The sequence below is a fragment of the Mesitornis unicolor genome, unplaced genomic scaffold, assembly GCF_000695765.1.
Source record: "Mesitornis unicolor isolate BGI_N332 unplaced genomic scaffold, ASM69576v1 scaffold5139, whole genome shotgun sequence".
Lineage (NCBI taxonomy): Eukaryota > Metazoa > Chordata > Aves > Mesitornithiformes > Mesitornithidae > Mesitornis > Mesitornis unicolor.
In genome coordinates this window covers 1-17175 of record NW_010206404.1, presented here as the reverse complement: position 1 = coordinate 17175, position 17175 = coordinate 1, and the positions used below count along the sequence as shown (strand labels likewise).

Sequence of the window (17175 nt, the reverse complement as noted above, 5' to 3'; positions counted from 1 at the left end):
AAGAAAGTGCTGAAGTTAAGACCTACTCCTTATTTCTTACATGAACCCCAAGAATGTCTGTACTGTAAGTTGCCTGTTGGTCTAAACCCGCATAGACAGGCCTACGAATCTCCTTTCAAACACAGAAAGGCAAGTTGTAAAAAAGCAAGCATCACTGAAGCTACAGACTGTCTTAGGACACCTCCAGCTATTCTCCTTCAATGTAACAGGCACTGAACAATCTCTTCTTCAGCCCCCAAGTTGCAAAATAAAAGCTACCTTTAGTCCTCTCCCATTTAGGAACAACACATTTCATGTAAGAGAGGCCATAATTTATAGAATAACCTTTCAAGGTTGGCTGGCTTTTCCCCTCCTATTTAGCAGAATTTCTTTTATGAACATTTGTATGAGATGTTAAAGACAACAACTAACACCCAATTGATAAACATCTTTCCATATAGAACTGTCATTAACAGATTTACAACGCTGCTACTGTTTTGTCACTTCTACCTGGTATTTCTGAAAAGGGGCAACAAACACGGGCACTCAATAACACCTCTGCATTTTTAAATTATTTCTTCATAATGTTGTTCCTCAGGTACAAATCAATCTTTTCACAGTGACTACAACTAGCTTCCAGAGTAGAAATGGATTATTGGATAACTTTGGGCACTGAAAGCTTGTGAGTAATGATTTAAATTACCTACAGTCAGAAAACCAAGTATTTAACAGCCCGTGTCATAATCCAGATTTGAAGAACTATCAGTTACATGAAATTCTTCAACTACAAGATGCAAAGTGTTCTTTTTAACACGTTAGCCTAAAGTATCCACCAAATAAAAAAACTGGTTCTGCAAAATAAGTACAAGTTATTACTTCAGATTAAGATGCCTATTGTCATTTGTAGATTTTTGAGGATCACCAGATACAACTTGCTAAGAATTAGGAAACAGTGAAAACTCAAGCACTTATGTTGTCAGATATCCTCAGCTATGTGCAAATTCTGTAAGTACTGTGCTTTCTGCAACCTAGTGCATTTAAAGCGAAGAGACTCAGATGCTTGAATACAAGAAAGTTGCTGACAAAATTCTGTCCTGCTGTAACAGGCGTCTATCCTGGAACACCTGTTGAGTCAGTACAGTAGTTAAGTTTAGAACAAATATAGAGGACCAAATAAATACGTCTCCCACATGGCACCTCAAGTTTTATGCAGCTTTTAATGCTTTTATTCTAATTTTATATAAATCGAATTCTTCAAATCAGAGAAGCTTAATGCTTAAGCATCAACAATTCTGCACAACCTAAGAGGCAGTTAACAGCTCTGAACTGAGAAAGTTTAAAGGCTGTCATCACACTTAACTATTTTTGACATACCTGTGACAATCTGCTCAATGCATGTTAGTGGGACGTCATGTTCACCAAGGAGAAGGTTTTTATAATGGAATTTCTGAAATACAGGAACTCATTAATTGCAGTTCTGCAGTTCACAACCGGATATACAGCACAACTTTGAAGAAACCATGACAGAAATCAGGCATGCCTAGACTTCTGACACATACCACCCTTGCCTATTACAGACAATTAAAGGTTCTGGAAACTGCTCTCTCCTGTTGGTAAATGCACACCAAACAGTCTAGAAACCCCAGTGGGGTATGCAAAATAACCCCACTACTTGCACTGAATTTACTAGCCTCAAAAATTGCTGGTAGAAATTCAATACAATCTGAGGTTATATATATATATGTATATATGTATGTATGTATGTATGTATATGTAAGATAAAGATCTCCAACTATTACTGTAACAATAGGAATAACAAATATTAATTCAGCTTTCAGAAATAAACTTGGACAACTGCTTCATGTCCAAAAATTAGGTTTTTTGAGGTAGCTTTGGTCAAATCTACTAACCACTACTGGATAAGCATCTATCTACTTTCAGAGCTTTACACATGCCCAGTTAATGGACTCTTTTAAAAGCACAAAATGAAAGTGAAAACTACTGAAACTAACACAGCTCACAGACTGGATTTCTAAACAGTATTGCATGCTGTGCTGTTCAAAGACTGATTGAGGTTTTAAATGTCACATGTTCTGCTTCGACAAAGGCTTCGTCCTCCCTCAGTAATGCCAATAAAAGTTGGATGTATGAAAGGCTTTGCTGATCTGACGCTTGTCTAGTCAAAGAGAGATTTGCAATTATCTTCTTCAAGGAGGAAGATGTTTTTATACAGTTCCTGCTTTGCCTTTTCTAAAGCCACTTCCCAATGAAGCCTTCCATTGCTCTGTTCTGATATTCTCAATGAAGGGATGGAATAGCAACACATTTGGAACAGGACAGTGGAACCTCACTTAGTCTGCTTTGTTTTAAAAGGCATTGTATTTGTACCCGCTATGAGACACATTCACTGTGTTCTAATTAAATCTATTTTACCTATCCCAATTGTCATGATGTAGTAATGTGAGCAATAACAAACCTGTAGTGGCATTGGGTCATCCGTAATAAAGGAAATCTTGAAGTTCGTGCAAACCAATTTTCCCCACAGGTCATACTGACTTGTATCTGTTGCAATGCATTTTCTTACAAAATTTACTTCATTTACCACAATTTCACCTAAAACAGAAAGAGAAGAGGGGAAGAGAACCCTATATAATCTTGTAGGTACAACGATTCAAAGACTAACACCAAAAAACCCCTACATCTTTATCTGTTTCAAGTTATACACATCTTCTGGGTAAACCTGGAGTTTAACTAACAACACTCTGGCAAAAACCTAAACCAACCAACTAACCAAACCCCCACTACCATTCCAAAATAGACAACACTGTGCAGCAATTAAGAGGAAAAGAAAACAACAAACCAAAAACCCCAAGAAAACAAGCATACAAAACAACAACAAAATGCTGTCCTGCAAACAAAGGCATACATCCACGTGATGAACTTCAGCGAGTATTTATTTTTAAAACTGAAATTAGCTGGCTATTGTTAAGTACTTTAGAGAGTTTTACAAACTTCATTAAGTCAAAATAATCAGTCCACATCAGTTTGGCATTTCTAAACAGATTTTTCAGGTGATTTCTTAAAAGAAAAAACAGAACACAAACACATTAAACACTCCTCACCATTTCAAAGTTTCTACTGTGACCATCTAATGAAGGACACCAACCATTTCCTTTTGCAAAACAGGAAATCCAAACAAAGAAAAAAAAATCATGCTCATTCATCTGGGATAAGCTATGACGTACAAAATGTATACAGGCAAATGAGACTGAGGAGCATTTAGGAAGAAAAAAAAAAGGGACACAAAATGTTACTATTTAGTTCCACAACAGATGTTTCTGAAAGCTAAATAGTAATTTCATTCTTACTTCAGGAAGTGAGCTTGGCCATTTATTTTACTCCTGTATAGGGCTTTTGGCTTCTGTCGTCAGATCAACCACTTCCTTCTGCTGCTGTCTACCATAAAGAGTGTGGGAGTGGATGCATGCTCGTGAAAAGTGCGATTTTATCCTAGCTGTAGGGTCGTTGTTTGTTTGTTTTTCTTAAAGATGGCTACAGCCTAGTTTGTTCATAATATACTGGACATACTTACGTCCAGTTGCCTGAAATGTCATCTCAGAGCATCCTATGCTTTGCTAGAAAACAGTCAGTTCTTTGGGTGACTGCAGTGGCAGTAACCAGTTATCTGTATGCCCTGTGAGTATGGATATATCTTTGATTAAACCTCCCATCTGTCCCCTAATCTAGAGTGTTTTCCTCAGGTAGTTATCACTGTACCCAGCAAACCCTACATTTGAAGAACTGTCTTTAGCATTCCAAATGCTTGAGTGGAAACACCTTTTCCTAGTCTTGAGACCCAGCCTCTGCACATGCTCCTCATCCTAAGCTATTTGGCTAAGCTGCCCCACTAGCTTCTGTGCCCCTAAAATGATTAGGTATCAGCCTGGAAGTCACTAAGAATAGCAGCAGAGTCTCTGCTTTTAGTTCAGATGTGATAAACTGATACAAAAATTTCCTGGACTAAGTCTGTAGCCTTGAGCTGGCAGAATTACGTTGAGCATTCTGGGACCATTTGAAGATGTATGGGGACAGGTTTCATTGACCTGTGTTTATCACATACATGCATAATCTATGTCAGAAGTTGCAGGAGTTATGAAAATGACAGATGTGCTGAAGCTTTGAAGTCTTTTCTCAAATACTACTAAACTGTGGTTAAATAAGCTTTTGAATTTGGGGAAAAAATACCTGATTCTGACTGCTTCAGTACAAATAGTCAAAGTTCAGTCAAATCTCCAGCAATTGAAAACAATGTATTTTAATGGGGCACATGCCCTACTTCTGTTAAACACTGTAATGAAAGTGTTTCAATACTGTTAGCAGAGTTTGACCTGAAACTTCTTAATGCCCACCATTTTCTTCTAATAAGCTGTTTACTTAACTGCAAAAGCCCAAATTGAGTACGAAAGTAATTCCTGCTCACAGTTGGTGTTAATTTTCAACTAGTCAATGTCAAGTTCAGTCACATTCTGCCTGTAAAGCTTCCCCTCTCCACAAAGTCAATCCTTCTAAACCCAAGTAGTTTTATTCTTCCCTCTCTCAGTCCCCCTTGCAATTTTAACAAAAGGACAGAAAGCCGAATACATCATGAAATGAAGTGCAACTTCCCTAGGTATTTTTTCCATACAACATTCTCTTACCTGCTATCAAGTGAAGTATTTTTTTTAGTATCACACAGGAGACACTTTTGCTAAAAGCACAAATTGCTACTACCAAACTATTTCAGTACTTCATGACTTTGATGCTACAAAGCAGTATAGAAATAAGAGATCCATTACTGCTCTCACACAAACTTCAATTTGAATTTACTGCAGTTTAAAACATGTCTGCCAGAAGATTCTTTCTACCAAAGCCAATTCTTTTCACTTCCTTCCTCCATTCCTCATTAACTGTGCAGCTACAAGAAGATAATATTAATTCTACGTTAATGCCACTGCAGTTATTCTCATTTCATCCAACACAAATACATTCTGTACGTTGTGGTCTAGTTTCTCCTTTGCACTCAAGTTTACAGCCCTAACACAGATCTCAGTTTTGAGCCCGAGTACTCCAATATGGCAAGACAGAGTACGTGCAGACCGAAGGGCTTAAACGTTTACAATGAGGCGTGAGAAAATCTGCAATGCAAATTTAATAGCTGCAGTTTTCAAAAACCTAGAAACTGAACTTTTTATTTTTAAATGTTGATTTGGAATTTTATACCGACCCCACTTTTACCCCTCATTACATCTACAATGAGAAATAGAATAAAGTGCAAACCTTCCAAACTTAAATTTAGGAGAGTAGATAAACAACAGTAGTATGCGTTAGTCTTACACAATGAACCCTTCTTTTATTTGTAGGTGGTTTTTCTATGCAAGTGTCAACAACAGCGCTATTCAGAGCTATTACGCTGCACATTTTTACAATGTGGCTGCTGCTTTTTTCCAGTCACAAGCTGTTCCAGACACAGAACAGCCGTCAACACTTCCATGTGACTCCAACAGTCAAAGAATGATCTCAGGAGACAAGAGCAGTTTGTTTAAACTCTGACAGGAAACCAGAAGAAAAATTACAGGTTGGCACCTTTATATATAAAGCCTAATCATGTTTAATAAAAATATTTCTACACTGAATACTTGAGCCACTAAAAAAAAAAACAAACCACAGGAGACTGAAGGATGTGTTTCGGTAATGCACCTTCCACTTAACACAGCCTCTGCTAAGCTTCAGAAAAAAAATCTGCTAAGCCTCTCAAAAGTACCTACAATTCGACTTTTTCATATTTTGGATGTTAAGAGAACTCATGCTATCTATCTAATCCTCCATAAAGCATAACCCACTACCATCCAAATTAAACCCAGAAAGCAGAGCGTGCACGTATGGGAATTGAAGACAGAGGCATGACTAAAAATGCTGAATTCAGTGCTCAGCACAATGAGTGATCAGTATTGATCAACAGGAATCCCAGCTGTTGTGCAACAGCACCAGTTTTGTCTCCTCAGCCTATAGCAATATTAAGTGAGTCTGGTCTAGGTTTCAGGGCAATTCATTTTGGCAAAATTTGAAAAATCCATCCCTACTCAGTGACATCCTAAAATAAAGGATGTTCTGCACAGTTTTGCCTAGTATTGAACAAGGTTTTTGCCATTTTTGGTGCCATACCCCACAGCATCAAGTTTAATTTTCTGATCGTTTATCTTATGAAGGTTGTAATTTCCAACTTACTCTCAGGCACTCTGGATCCAATAGCCTACTTACATGCAGATCACACAAAGCATTTAAAAAAAATTCTTAGGTTTTTTGTGTATTTGTTATCAATAACAGCAAACAGACAATAAGTAAATTTGATGAATCTGAAAAACTAAGCAAGAGCTGTGAGAATTAGCACTACATTAGAACTTGTAATTGGAAATTTCTGTACTTTCTCTAGCAACAAAGGCCTGAATTCTTAATAGCAGCAGAAGATGTACTAATAATAGTCTTTCACCTATATACTCAGTTAAAATGTTTGCTATTTTAACATTCTGTATTATCTTAGCTTAAAATTCAAGAAACATGTCAACAAAGAAAGAGATCAAGTTATTTCTGGGTTTTCAGTTGCTCACTGAAACAGCTGCCAAATCCTTCCATCCACAAATTTCTACAACGGTTTTGCTGCCTACGAATACAGAAGGAATACAGCAGAACAGTGTATCTTAAAACCTTCATTTTCAGGGAAGAAGGCTGACTGAGCAGCATCTAGGACCAAAACCTTACTTCTATACAAGGAGAAACAGCCTGAAGAGTATTCAACAAATAGAACGATACTGACTGAATACAAAAGTGATCCACAATGAAATAAAGTAACTAAGCAGTTAAAAGTGACATAATATTTTATGTATGTATATATATACACATAGACATCAATAGATAGAGAGAGCATGTGCACACACACATTAAAATGCTAAGATACATTATTTCTAGCACATTAAGAACCCGATACTTGCCAGAGGCAATGAATGGCTGAAATCAGACTCCACAAATGAATAACACAAATCCTACAGGCTTAATAAGTTTGCAGGTACCCTACATGTTCCTAAGAGAACTTTTCCAGTGCTGCACTAGAAGCATAAGAACAGATTTATTGGTTTAAGCTTTCTTCTATGAGCACTCAAGTTCTAAATAAAATCTGAATGCTTAGTGTATGTTCAACAACTAATAGACTTAAGGACAACAGAGAGTACTACGTACTTGAGGCAGTAATGTAATTCCTACCTAAAAAGTCATAAAAACTGAGCACCTGAATACACACGGGAAACCAAACCCCTGTTCCTCATTTATAACATTGATAGTGATTACACCAGATTAAGATGAGGAAAACAGCTTGTTTATGTGAAAGACAGTCTAAAAAGTTCACAATAAAAAAGCTAAAGTTAATTCAAGTAACCATTTAACCACTGAAAATGCACACTAATGAGTTAACTTGTTTTTAAAAAGATCTAAGTCTAAAACTGCTCCAAAATGACTGCCAAATAATTAACTTCTGTGAATCCGAGTAAGAATTTCCAATACAAAACTTCATTAATGAAGTAACTGAAGTCTAGAACCTCTTCACAGCTGCCATTTCTTGTCTGTTCTCTTGTAAAGAGAATACCAAAATTGTATGAGTTTATTAGTATGCACCAAGCATTTACATGTGACTCTAATCCACTTCTAAATGCATCTTCTGTTCAGTGTGCATAGCCACTTCTAAACTCAGAAAGTATTTGTAAATTGATGAAACAGTTTTATTTGTTTTCTTATTTTCATGAGCTCTTACAGTGTATTTAAAGAGAGTATATGAAGACAAAAAACCACTGCATACTATGGTAAATATCACCCATCGCACTATTTTCCAATACTTTCACAAATAATTAAACAACAGACTACATTTAATTTTCTGTACAACTGCAGAAAGCAAAAAAACCCCAGAGTGAAAATGTTGTTCCAAAAGGACAACTCACCACTGCCATTACTGGGGAATGAATTACTATTTGGATATATTCTATTTGCATTCATTTTTTTAACAGGAGAACTTGGGTTTTCTTTCACAAAAAACTAACCACTGCTTGGAGAGTGGCGTGTCTTAAATGCACGGCACCAAAAGAGCTTTGCCAATTTGGTTAGAAAAATTATTAAAATATCATACATGAATATTGCATAGTTTAGTGTGCTAACAAACAGAAAATGAGCATCATAAGAGCTTAGCTAGATTTTAGAAAGGCTCAGTAAGGAAAAAAGTAGCAGAAGTAGTAAACACTTATTATTGAAAGTCTTCAAAGAACAACTATTATTTTCCCATGCAAAATAACAAGATTAAAACCAGTATTTGTCCAATAATGGCTAATCTTTGTGAAGCTGGCAAAAGAAATGGACCACAGGAGATCTGAAAATGGATCACTTTTCTGAATGAGGATGGAATGCTCCACAAACATTTCCCTCACGCTCCAGAAATGCAGTGAAGGACACAAGAACGTAGAACAGGCAACCAACAGGAGTTCACACAGCAGGAAGGAAACATCCATCATAAGCAATGCTCTCATTAGCCACTAGATCCAAATCAAAGTATCACAGAAGATTAAAAAGAGCTGGTAATGCTTACAGAATTGCTTTAACCCAGCAACTTGTGTTACTCCTAAGATGGAAACAGTTCCATATTCAGCATCCATTCCCACGCTAACCCTTGTGCTGGCACTGCCATTTGTGAAAGACTTTGTTAGTCACAGCTGAGACTTGATCCAGTTGAAAATAATTCTAACTGTGTATTTTTCTTCCTTTTTTGTCAGTCTCGATTTTGTCTGAATTACCTCTCTGAACTGGCTTTTTCTTTGGATGGACACAAAAGTGCCAGCACCAAGGAACACACAAACTGTGTGACAAGAAAAAAACCAGTAATAAACAACTCATCCTGGCATCAGTATGTACTTTTAGGTCAAGTTAAAATAACCCTACCACCAAACCCCCTCAAAAGAAGTTTTAGCATTGATTTGGTCAGAGTTCTGTATTGTGAACAGACAAGCCTGTGCGCAGGGAGCCTTTTGTGTTTTGCATATTTTCAGTCTGGCTACGTAAACTACAGACTCCCAAAGCCTGACTTTGTCTAGACAATATACTCGGTAACAATTTGAGAGGATTACAGTTTTCACTCCGCTGTATCATAATTATGTCACCAATACAAGTTACAGGTGCTGTTCTGAACCTGTAATATATTATTGGGTCTAGCATAAATTAGTCACGTTTGCCTTAATAAATAATTCAATACAGAAACAAACGTTCCTTAGAAATTACTTTGCTGAAGACTTTGCTTCATTGGAAGCAAATGTCATTGCCAGGAGACAAAAAAACCCAGTATTTTGGTCAGCTGACAATTCAGGATCTACACTAACATTCTATCTATCCCAATTGTTTAATGACTTGTAGAATTTTTTATATATATATATATATACACACACATATATATATACACACATATATATATGTGGGACAAAAATCAATGACTTTGAAACTGTTCTGCAGATTGCACATGCAAAAACATGAAAATATTTCATTTTAAAGCATGTTCATCTTTCAAACTTTAAAGAATTATTTCTGTATTGCCCTACAGCTAATCTGTTGCAAATAGGAGTTTTTGTAGGTATTTACAAGTACTCAAAACATATTACTAGTCAGAAACTTTAAGAAATGCACTCTATGGATTCGTAACAAAGAAGGCAGAACAAACTGACTTCATCCAGTAAAATCCAGTTGTAAGACTGTATACAGAAGTTAGATTCTGCATGCAGATTGTCTCAGTAGTACTTATAGCATGCCAACCCTTAAATAAGCAAAAAAACAAAGCAAGCAGTTAACTGAACCCAAAGCATGCCTGAAAATTAACTCTGAGTCAAACACAGCAAGCTATAATAGAAAGCAGTATTTACTGTATACTTACTGTAAGTGGTGCCTCATTTGTTCTAAATATAAGTCAAATGCTTGGTTCATTTTTTAACTTCTTGCAGTATGAAAGATTAGTTCGCAGAAAGCTGCTGTTTTCAGATTTCAAATCTGCAATTTGAAACCCTCATAATTTATTTTACTAAAACTTTTGGTAATCTTCTTGGTGTAGAGCAAAGAAAATTTACTTTAGCAAAGCTTTAGGGGACTGTATTGCCTTCCAAATAGCCATGCTCTTTTTCCAATCTGGCTGTTCTGAAATGCTGAAAATAATTTCATGCTCTTGTATGGCACTGACTCTTGAAAACTAGTTGAAATTATAAAAGCTATTTCACTTATTTGTCTAACTTTAAAAACAAAAGAACTTCTACAGTAATACTTGAATACAGAAACTTGATGCAGGGGAAAAAACCCTAACTCTGCAATATGTCTTAATCAGCTGCACAATGAGCAAGAGAGCCTTGGCTAGCACACCACAGCACTGGAAATGAGAATCAACCTGAATATGCTTTGGAAACAGCCAGAAACTGCCTTCATACAAGTTATATTGAGTTATTATCAGCTTTGATAGGCTATCACTACTCACCATCAACAGATGAACAACATCCTTAACAGATCAAACAATACCTACTTGAATATCAACTCATTCCAGAAATATACATGGAAAAAGGCACTGACAGTAACAGCATTACTACTTGTACCAAGCAATTAAACAATCCCAGTTTCCCCTTTGAGGTGTTAAACCAAAATGATTCCACAAAAAGCAGATCTGACAAATCTGTGGGGTTACACATAAACCTCACTAACTTGGTCTGTTTCTTACCCTCTCCTCAGTCACAGTGCTGCCATCATGCACTGCAGCACCCTGACCTCTGGTCTCCAGCTCTGGGACACCACAAACAAAACAAAAAACACCAAGAAAGAGGTGCAGGGGTTCAAAGCAGTCAAAGGAGTCAACATACCCAGGGTACTAACACACAAGGATGCCTCACCAAAGAGTGTACTTTACTACTTCTATCACAAAATGTGTTGCAGCTGCTCCAGAACACATGACTTAATGTACTAAGGACTTTCAGAAGGCAGGAAAAAAAATCCACATAGAAAAAGAGCTGGGAGCTAATTTGCAAGAGAATCTGAGACTTCTAAAAGATTAAAACTTTCTGTGACACAGTTTTAAAAAACTTCCTTCAATTGAATTTCTAGTCAGTTGCCTAAGGTATACAAAAAAAATATCAAACCAAAAAGCAGAGGGTAAAGCCAATTAGATTGGCATCATTAGATAAAAGCCAGTGGCAAAAATCTTGAACACAGTATGGATTTCCGCCTCAACAAGAGCACAGCACAACTGGATGCTGAGGTAATCAAAAGGATGATAAAAGTTACGGAAAGCTTCCTTCTTAGGGTCAACTAAGACAACTAAGCTAAAGGAAAGCAAAACAGGGCAGATATATACACAAGTCTGAAAATCACAAGTCACATTCAATGAGGGAATACGGCTTCATGTTTGCTGTGTCATACAAGAACTAGGATTTATCCAAAGAAACTTGATGATGGCAAGTTTAAAACAAACAAATGCAGTTTGTAGCGATATAATTCAATTGCAGAACTCCTTACCAGATGCAGCTGTTGGTGACAGAAGTTTACATGGCTACAGAAAGCAATTAGATAAATTTACACAAGAAATACAGCAAGAGCAATTACAATACGGTAGCACTGTCTCTTATGATGCTTTCTAATTTCCCACTTGTATCTCCTCATTAATACATTACTCTAAGAGGAAAGACCCCAAGCCTCCATTGAAGGAGACAGGGAGTGCTGCTCATCCCATTCTTTCTTCTTCCCATGTGCTTGCTGGCAGACACCATCAGCAAGAGGTGACATCTGACCCAGTCCAGATGTACTTATGACCATCTATAAACCCACCACGGGTGCGATCACAGACCAGTGGTGGCACTGAAGTTGACTGCTACGATCTGACCATGAAACATGGTGCAGACAAGACTGCCAATATTCCTTTAACTTGCTTAACGTGAGCAAATCTGAGAGATAAAAAGCCCACTACTCTAATTCAGTTTATTTCTAGTATAGTTTATTTCACTGTATAGTTTTAAAACCAAAACCAACTAGATAATTTCTAGCTGTTTCGTAGAAACTTACAGGTAACAACTATTAACTTAATCTACTCACAAATTAGTATACGGAGAAGCTCTTTAAAATAATTACTACAAGTGTGTACTAAGATTCAGGAGAAGCAATCCTTTTCTCACGCTTAATCAGATGTTCCATTATTTACATAATCTCCTGCAGAACACCCTGTGTGAGCAACAGTGAGGACCTTTTTCATCTAATCTACACCATGGTGTGGCACTGCTTACAGTACAGACACCGGGCTGGGTCATTACCCACTCATGTACTGCACCTCTCTGCACACTGCTTTGCCATTCACAAAAACATTCCAGCTATGCTGCATAAGTTTTTTGAATGCTTAAGTTGATGTCTCAAAAATGCTACAGATACTGTTGTGGAAAATAGACTGCAATTTTACCAGAAAAAAACACACCTTCAAGTTTAACAACTTAAACTTCATTCTTGCCTGAAGTACACAAAGCCAATTCCCTACTAGCCAGGCAAGGCACTTAGGCTGGTAGACTACCTGCTACTTCTCTATTGTTCCTCTTTGACATGCTTATAAAACAAGCTATGCAAAACAAAGGGGAAAAAAAACCCCATAACTGTTACAGAGGCCAACTCTCCAACTAACCCTGCAAAAATTCTTGATCAGAAAGCTGTGCTAGGCGAACAGAACCCTAAAGATAAACATTAAAAAAAATACCAACAAACCACATTTTTAGAACTCCATCGTAAACCTATACTACATGTTTTGGAATGAAATTATACCAGATTCTATAAAACTATTTGATTTTCCCTAGGGCAGTATCAGTGTTGCCATTTACAACCAAGGTTTTTACTCGCTTTAAACTATGTTTGCTGCTTTTCCTAATACATCACCCTCCTCAGGGCACACAGTTAATGAAAATACAGACTGTTGTTCCAAAAGCTGGAGAGATCAGTCTCTTCTGGGCACCAAAGGAAGCTTTAAAAACAAACAACTCTACAGGTTAAAAGTCGATTCCAATGCCCTTTTCTTAAAAAAAGAAACAAACAACAAACCCTCCCTATTTGGTAACCTGACTCATTATTTCCGTGTCCGGAACACCCTCTCTTAACCTTCACAACACAGAAATACAAGTTAGCCAGTAGGGTATTTAGCTACTTTGGAATTTCAATTTTTAGCAAACCACTCTGAGTGACCATGTTGTAGGAATCAAAAGCTTAATGCACCTATTTGCAGTTTTTGAATATTACTAGAGCCAGTAACTGCTTGTGCTAATTTAATTCCAAAAGAACACCTTAAAAACTCCACCAATTAAAGCAGAAAAATAATCATTCAGGGGCTCATGTTTGCTCTCTGTTCCTGAAAGCAAAAGCAATTTTACGAAACCATTAAGGACAGAATATTAGGAATACCATACTTAAACTGTGCTTGCAATGGAGTGCAAGTCAGCCTTAATAAAATTACATGAGTTGGAATTTGGCCAGAAACTTGGATTATGACAAATCCAAAAGCCAGTCTATTCAACAGTACAATGTGTGCTTGTTTATAACGTTTTCTACTGCACCATTTGATGACAGAAACAAAAAAAAAGTGTTTAAGCCGGTGCTTAACTTTAAACAGGAAGAGTTTCAAGTCATATAACATAAGTTACTTCTGAACACTCCCCTCTCCACCCTCATATAGACTGATGCTCACAAAAGTGAAAAAATTTTGTTCTGCAGCTGTACAAAGCAGTGAGTTTTATTAAATAATTCTAAATAACACCTTAGAATGGTAAGGAAGAGGAAATTTTAATTCTGTGGCAAGTCATACTCTTTCAACCAGTTTCTATATAACTGAGGCAATTTACTAGTGTCCCAAAAGCCATCAAATGCTTATTTCAAAGACAGTGCTGACAAGGGAAATGATGCAAACATAGGATAAATATAAACCAGTTAAGAAAAACAAACCAAATCAGCACCATTTTAATTGTACTTCTAAGTTTCACGAATGAAGAATGAACCACAGTGCAAGAAGTCACTGCACACAAGATGTTTTTTGTTGGTGGCTCATGCACATATCCCACAGTAAAGGCAAAGCATGTCACACTTTGTGAAAAGCAAACTCATACTGCCTTGCATTTTCTGTGGAATGTCTCAGGGAAGAACACGCAGTCACTTCCTTGTGAGTCAAAGATTTGGATGAGTATCAGCTGCAACATAACCAATAAGATGCCAAGTGGTAAACAGAAGTTTTGCAAGCAAAAAAAGTGTAACTGTATTTCAAATACTGAACAATCTTAGCAATGTATTTTGAGGTATTTATGCCTCAAGCAAAATCTGTATTTTATTTCATGACGAGTTTCAGTCAGCTGAACTGACCTCCACAATATTTCAGCTTCCTAAGCTTCAGGTACTTCACTGGACCATACCACATACCAACCAGTACTGCTAAATTAGCAGCGACAGAAAGGAATTTTAAGAGTAGCTTTTTTATTCTGCTGATCACTCTGAAAGTTAGCATGTTTTATCGACTCAGACAACATGATAGCAATAGCTTCTGACATTACTCTGTGTGTGTAAATTCATATTTGTTAAAATATAAGCTGAATGCTGGGTGGAGGGGGGAAGGCAGTATTCTGTTTTAAATTCAAAATTACCCTTAGAAACGAAGCTAAATTTATTACTGTGATGCATACTCTGCAATAAGAGTAGCCTTGAGAGCAGTAGATTGTTCCTTTGGTGTCTGAAAAGGCTTTTAGAAAATTTCATTGATCAACAGCACTTACCAAAGATTATTTCTGATTAAAATATATAAGTCCGGACTATCCCACATTTTTACAGATATGTAATTATAAACAATAATAAGAACATCGCTTTTCTCATCCACACACAAAAGGTTACTCTGCATAGGCTTAAAGACACTTACAAATTCCAGAATTACGCAGCAGCTGCATATTCAATAACAGTAAACGAACGAAGATGGCATTAGAAGTTTTCCAGTACAGAAGTCAATCGTACCTACCTACTGGCAATTCTATGAATATTTTCCTTTAAAATAAAGGAAGACTACAACACATGCTATGGGAGTAGGTTCTGCATACAGATGAAGGTCTGACTACATGACAAAAATATAAATATCAAGAGTCTTCCAAAAGCTGTCATAAATGTTACAAAATTTAAAATGGTTTCATTTCAAATACCTCCAATAAAACCAAGCCAGTGTTTCACACCTACATTTACATCATGCCTACACAGGTGTTACAAAATTGCTTATGTATTTCTTTAGTGTTTCAGGCAAATTGGGACACTTCTCTACATGCAGATACAAATATATACTTGTAGATACAAATATATTTTCCTACTTAAAAGTTACACTCCCTCAAGGAGCACGCCAAGATTAAAATATACCAAAATCAATAATCACAGCAAAACAGGGAGAACCATTTACATTTTACCAATACTATTATATTAAATATATCCTTGTTGAGGTATCTGTCCAATTCCTAATTTTTGCTTACCTGGCAAAAGTACTGGTTCCAGTTTTTTAATCCTTGGTTCTGAAGTGATATGGTCTTCAGCCTGAAGAAAAAAAAAAAAGAGAAAACAGAGATAATTTGCTTAAGAATCAGAACTTTACAGCCAGACACAAGTCCAACCTACAAGGGCAAAGGAGAAAGTTCCTCTTTTAACTTAAAAAGCTGAACATAAAGAGCTAGGATCCAACCATAACAACAGTTTTCTGTAAAGATACTAACATTTTTGTCTATGTTTAGCTTTGTGCCAGAAAAAATAATATAGTATTTAAAGTGCTAATGTTCAACTAATTGCGTAACCTAGGCTATAACAAGTCACAGGATGAACGGAAAACAGTTTGACTTGACATTCCATAAAGGCCCAAGTAATACACCAAACTCTCTATAGATACTGACATTTACTTCTGCACAAAACTCTTGACCATCTTTCAACACGCATGACTTTCTGACATAGGAAAAATTTCAAAGAAAACCCAAAGCCTGCAACACATACTTGTCTTCCAAACCTTTAAAATAAAAATACCTCCATAAAAAGACTGGAGCCTTCAGTGAAATAACCTTAACACCAATAGTTCCTACAATGACAGCGATATTGTGATTTCCAAGGACTAGGAATACCCAGAACTATGTTGCATCAACATTTCACTTTGATCAAGGATTGTGAAAAAGCACAAATGAGTCAACATGTCAAATGCCTTGCTAGAAGAGGCCCTGCCTTGTCTAAAATAAATATATAAGGCCTAGATTTTGTCAATGACACACCCAGACCATACACAAAAATCCTGGTGGCTCCACTATATTTGTAACTATATGCACTATATGTAGTATTCTACTATATATACTCGAGATATATACAATATATTTGATTTTTCTTATTTATGTCATCAGCTAAAATTTAAATGCTAAATGATGGCGACAGTGAGAGTCTAAACATTTGCATAGCTGACAAGCACCAGCTGTTTTCTCACCAAAGCACTCCATGGTGCGAACAACACCAACCCCACCCAGCACAGAGGAAAGCAACCCCAAATACCTGAAGCTAGATTCATAACTTTTCAAAACAATCGGTTTTAATCAGTACGGAACTGTATTTTTAAAAAAAGTTTTGCTCATCGACCAAAGTTTGGGCTTGTCACCAGCACATACCCACTTTATGCTTGTGTGCAGCTTCAAAGCCCATGAGGCCGCACTTCAACCGAGCGCGCAGCTTTTGTTTTGCCGTGCGATAGACGATTTCCACAGGCTCCTCAGAAGCCTCTCCGGAGACCCGCAGGTGCCGGTTTACCGCCCCGGGAGGCTGGTAACCTCGGCAGAGGCACAGGTCTGGGTGTCTCGCAGGCCTCGCTCCGGGAGGGGAGGACAGCCCCGGCGGTGGTACCTCGGCCAAGACCGGGGCCAGGGCAGGGAAGAGCCGAGCAAGTCGCTAACCGAAATAAAAGGCTCTTACCTGAGGCAACGGCAGAACGTAGGACTTGAAGGTGGGCTTGGGCTGCTTGAGAGAGAACATCGTCACTGCCGGCGGGGACCCCGACGGGCAGGGAGGGAGGCGCGGGCCAGGCCCAGGAGGCCCCGTCCC

General features: G+C 37.4%; 1 protein-coding gene across 1 annotated transcript; it reads right to left on the bottom strand.

Moving 5' to 3' along the window:
• Nucleotides 1–1315: 1315 nt before the first annotated feature.
• Nucleotides 1316–17137, bottom strand: LOC104546356 (myotubularin-related protein 10-like). The gene is made up of 4 exons (XM_010191730.1): nucleotides 17047–17137; nucleotides 15585–15645; nucleotides 2456–2592; nucleotides 1316–1426 (listed from the first exon to the last, which is right to left on the bottom strand). Exons 1-4 carry the CDS (start codon nucleotides 17104–17106, stop codon nucleotides 1316–1318), a joined length of 369 nt encoding a protein of 122 aa, XP_010190032.1. The 5' UTR covers nucleotides 17107–17137.
• Nucleotides 17138–17175: the final 38 nt, after the last annotated feature.

Excerpts from the sequence above, each read along its gene's own strand:
- LOC104546356 (XM_010191730.1), bottom strand. The coding sequence starts at position 17,106 with ATGTTCTCTCTCAAGCAGCCCAAGCCCACCTTCAAGTCCTACGTTCTG. Across the intron at positions 15,646-17,046 it reads ACGTTCTGCCGTTGCCTCAG|GCTGAAGACCATATCACTTC; the intron begins GTAAGAGCCTTT and ends TTTTTTCTTCAG. Across the intron at positions 1,427-2,455 it reads ATGACCCAATGCCACTACAG|AAATTCCATTATAAAAACCT; the intron begins GTTTGTTATTGC and ends CCTGTATTTCAG.